General features: G+C 39.1%; 1 protein-coding gene across 7 annotated transcripts in view; it reads right to left on the bottom strand.

The window, feature by feature from the left end:
• Positions 1 to 4,944, bottom strand: part of slc2a9l2 (solute carrier family 2 member 9, like 2) — an 88,103-nt gene that overhangs the window by 78,137 nt on the left and 5,022 nt on the right. For 2 of the 7 annotated variants that reach the window (XM_020592516.1, XM_020592523.1), the window contains exons 1-2: positions 2,725 to 2,877; positions 117 to 168 (exon numbers count right to left, since the gene is read on the bottom strand). In XM_020592516.1, the coding sequence (XP_020448172.1) occupies positions 117 to 152 (36 nt within the window). In that variant the 5' untranslated portion in view covers positions 153 to 168; positions 2,725 to 2,877. Of the gene's footprint in view, positions 1 to 116; positions 169 to 2,724; positions 2,881 to 3,859; positions 3,881 to 4,944 lie in introns of those variants that run through there. The other 5 variants (XM_020592520.1, XM_020592517.1, XM_020592522.1 and 2 more) reach the window with 4 other exon arrangements.

Here is a 4,944-nt window from a genome sequence, read left to right as displayed (position 1 = left end):
GAATTTGGAAGCAGCACAGAAATTAGTTTTATGGGTAAATTACAAAGGTCATGTATATGTTTACTCAAGTGTAGTATCGTTAGCCACAAAGATTTAAGGGACTTAATGACACTAACCTTTCCAGATGGGTCATCCTTCTGTGGTTTGTCCATTTCAAAGTTTCAGCAACTTTAAATGAGAAGATCATATCATATCAGGCCTCTAGCTTTCACAGAATACCCATAGCAAGAGAAGATATTCCACAACAAGCAGGGGGAAGTGGAAGGTTTTACAGAAACTATTGCATAAATCATCTGCTGAAAAGGAACTGACAGTACCTCTACTGTATGTGCCAACATGCAATATGGCCACTAGTACAAGGACACACCAAATTATAGCTCAGAGCTTGGTCACAGGTTTCCCAGAGGAAATGCCTTTCAAGTGATAAAAGCAATGAAGTAAAATCAGTTCTCTGGTAAGCCAGAGCTTCGTCTTATGTGAAACCTTATCTACAAAACTTTGACTACAGTTTGAGGCTGTGGATTTTTAGACAATCTTTCAACAACTAAAAAAACCAATGGTCTGGATTTGTGCTGTACCGCAGTGTAGGATTCCACATGGGTGGCCAAGTGGAAGAAATAGCCAATTAAAACAGTCAGTCTGCCACCTAGTGGTCTAAGAACAGTGACACCCAGAACCAAATGCAGACTGGACAATCTGTGAGAAATTTAATGAAAAACCAGCAGACCCAAAATTGGCCTAATACTATATTTTAGTTTCTATCAAAAGCAGTGCATGGCATTAGACTGCCTGGTGTGTTTCAAGCTAGAACTCTATTTTCATGCTCTTTATGAAAGAAAAACTGGATTTAACTTTTTATAGGGGTGTTTGCAGTATAACTGAAGACAACAGAAGAAAGTATTTTTCACATAGAGTACTGAGTGTAGTACTGCTGATTGTCTCTCCTGCCACACGGTTAATTACATTTCATAGCATTGAGTCAGCATGAAGAATACAAATGAGTCCCAGATTGGAAGACTAGAATGAAAACCAGCAGGACTCTGAGTGCTGAGGAGCAGGATTAAGAAGCACAGCTGTGGAGTATAAAAAGTTGTAACCTAACTTTCCTTCACAATATCTATTTCATTAAACTACTGCTTTGATTTTGGGTCAATGACTTACATTACGAAACTTTACAGGCTCTAATCATTGGTTGCAAGACCTTTTGATTATAAGAAAACCACAATGGAACAAAAAATACACACATCCTATGCGTATAATAACAGTAAGTGAAAGGAAGAAGTATCATTCAACTTCACTAAGCTCTTACAGTTCTGTGGAAAGAGAAGAAAGAGTTAAAAACCAATGCTGAAACTTTGTTCTTTCACATTTTTGTTACCAGACAGAGTGGAGATATTTTCCCATATACGGGCTTGTGTATTCAGTGCATACAGAGGGACAACTGACCCAGCATTACTGTACATACACACACAACACTCAGAACTGTGAAAGTGAGGCTGACAAATCATTAATTATAAGTCATTCCCATTGCATGTTATCATTTCTTATATAGGCTAATAATAATTATTATTATGATAATAATTATCTCCACTGAAAAAAATCTCGCCTTCTACATTCGGAGGGTGAATAGGCCTGAACTTCAACTGAATCTTTCTCCTTGGGGATAAAACCTCCTCCTGCTCTTCTCCATGACTTTGAATGAGCTGCTTCTTCCATGCTACTCTGACAAGTCTCCACAAAAACCTCAACACATCTGAACCATAGTTATATAGCTTACAGGGCACACCATTAGGCCCCAGGGCTGCTCCTGCTATTGCTCACCTAACTATCATTTCCACTTCTCTCAGTGTTGGTGCTTTGGTGTCCATAGCCTGTTCTACTGCTCCACTGGGGGGCATATCTACTGGCAGAACTAGCTTCCTGTCCTACCTTTATCTGCTCGCATCTAAGTAAGGCTCTAGTTCTCTCTAAGGCACTTTCAATATGCCACTTTTCTCCTTATTAAATAGTGCATTGGTGAACTTATATGGATCCTTATAAAAACCTGCCCTGGTGCATTCTTTTTCTGGCTAGCTTTTCTAAGCATTTTTGCTCTCCTTAGATTTGCCAACCTAGATTCCAGGTCATTTTGCAACATATTAAAGCTCTCTCTCACTTTCTGTGGCTTTTCTCCACTGATTTCTAAGCTGCCTTGTTCTTGAACAAGCCTATCAATCCTCTGCTGCCACCTTGACTTTATCTCTACTGCTGCTTTATTTCTACTCTCACAAACTCCAAACCATTGAACTCCATATTTATAAATTACATTTCCCATTTTCTCTAGTTTCTTCCTTCCCTGAATTAAGTGTTGCCCATATACCCCTCTCAGCAGCCCTAGACAAATTTACTTTGGGTTTTTGCCCTATGCCCTTCTCTTTCTTTGGCTGCCTACTCTCACCACTCTCCTGACTCTTCTGTTCAGTGCTACCTACTACTTCCTTTTACATTGCATCAGAAACCACCCTGTGTCAGTATTCATTCCAACACATCAGTCACACTTCTACTATGCCCTCATGTTAGCTTGCTCATGCTAACACCAGGAAGTAGGCCTCAAGCCTGCTGCATGTATCAAACACTTTTACCAAGCCTGTCCTCTTATGCTAGTTTACTTCAGCTTAACAGACATAAGTGTCATATATGTTGTCATTTATAAATCACTTTCCTATCTTTACCCCTCTCACACACCTTTTTTCTGCTCCAGAGCCACTCACTGGACCTTGCTGTGCTATCAGCTAAATTCCTAATTACCTGTCTTAGGCCCCGCCCTTTTAGAACTAACACCTAGCAGAGAGACAGCTGAGCTGGCTACAAATCCCTTACAACCAACTTCCATGGGGCAGAATTTAATTTTCCAGCCATGCTCCTCTGCCTCCATGGCTAATTCTGTGTATTTCAGTTTCTTCCTCTCATAAGCTGCATCTACAGCGTCCTCCCAGGGGAACTGTAAGCTCAATAAATTATAAAGTCTACTGTGCTTCTGACCACAACACAAGGTGTGGTCTGAGGTTAGTACTGACTATCTTCTGAGGAACTATGAGTTGAGTCACTAAATCCACTTTCATTTACCAGTTTCTTTCTGCCATTAGCTGCCCTGCACCCTGCCTGTTCGACATGACTTGCTTCCTGCCTTTTTCACCCTCACAAACAAACTTTAATTTTTAACAAAAGGCACCTTAGCTGTCTACTGACCAGCCATAATCACAATTTTATTAAACATAACCAATCACACAAATTAAGGCATGACAGCAACAATTAATCAAATGAAATTAATTTACAAAAATGCCCTTGTCCAAACAGAGCACATGGGTGGTCTTACATGATAGGACACTGATTCTTGCTCATTAAAGAATACATTTATTTAACAAATGGTCCACAGTCTAATTAGATTTTAAAGGGAGAAAATGTGGTGAGAGTAAGACCACTTTATCTGTGAGGCTGATCAGAAAGTATTTATGCACAGATGCCACCATGATGACCCACATACATCACACATATTTACATATAAAAGTAACATATTTACATATAACTGAACACCCAGGGAAATTCTGTTTTCACTGACCTCTGGTGATTTAACTTCTCAAACTACTGCAGGTTTACTTCAAGTCCCTGTGTGGTTACAGGTGCAACAAAGCACACTTCACAACAATAACCAATCATATCTAGCAGGTGAACCAGGCTTGACATTTTGAATCACAGAAGGCAATTAAACACTACTTCTCAGCTTAACTACAGCTGGCCAGAGCACACACATGTAAACACTGCAATCACAAGTACATCACTTTGCAGAGACATTTAAACTGTAAAACTTTAAATTTCTTACCACCAAAACAATGGAGAGAGGCAATCCAGCTTATCCATGCTCCATTGTTTTGCTACATTTTTGACCCTTGTGTAAGCATGAGGAACACCCCCCTCATCGACACGACTGGCCACAATCCAGATCACAGGCCAGTTCAGTTTCTTGATCAGCATAACAACAGGACAGAGCTGCCCAGGAACACCCAACTTGAGTTATTCCACAGAAACACACTGGAAGCCAATTTGCTGATAAATGGAGTGACAATGCCATTTTAGATGAAAAGGAAAATGTTTATACCATTGGTGAAGCTGCTGCAGACACACTACCGCTATTAACATAAAACCAACACAAGAGCTTGGTCTTCATTCCTGAAAAAAGCCATCTCCTCAGGCAGATGTTTCTCTGATCAATGGCTGCTTTATTCTCCCTTGGGTGCACATTAATTATGTTGCTCAAATTATAGCTTAGTATCCACCTGTATTACAAACATGAGCCACATTTCTGTGAAAACTGCGTGAATAAGTACCTATAGCACAGGGGTGTCAAACTCATTTTCACCAAGGGCCACATTAGCATAATGGTTGCCCTCAAAGGGCCAGATTAACAGTATAAATGTAACTAAATTTAATGTAATTTAAAATAAATTACACTACTTATCATATTGTTAAATAACTGTTTCTGTATTTATTACTTATTCAAGTTACAAATATTACATATGTATTTGCATAGATGTAAAAATAAATGTTCAGTTTAAGAAACCCACATTACTCCATCAATCAACAAACAATTCAAGTAAATCAGGAAAATATCAAAAACAACTTATGATAGTAACTTTATTCAAAACTTTTTTTGTCACAGTGAAGGGGGGCAGAACTATGGCACAACCAACAAGTGTGACAGAAGTAGCATTTTAAAACAACAACAACAACAACAACAACAATGAGGTGATGCTGCCTGTCCTTGAACACACCAAGTAGATCCCTCCTCACCCATAGACACCATCTGACACACATCCTCATCCATAGATCATGTTATGAAAATAACAAACACAAAACAAAATGCAAGCACAATCATTAAAATGCACACATATTCTACTGTTCTTAGTC

This window comes from Monopterus albus, unplaced genomic scaffold (genome assembly GCF_001952655.1).
Source record: "Monopterus albus unplaced genomic scaffold, M_albus_1.0 scaffold18.1, whole genome shotgun sequence".
NCBI lineage: Eukaryota > Metazoa > Chordata > Actinopteri > Synbranchiformes > Synbranchidae > Monopterus > Monopterus albus.
Note: the sequence above shows the minus strand (reverse complement) of the source record. Positions and strands in the feature narration are given on the sequence as shown.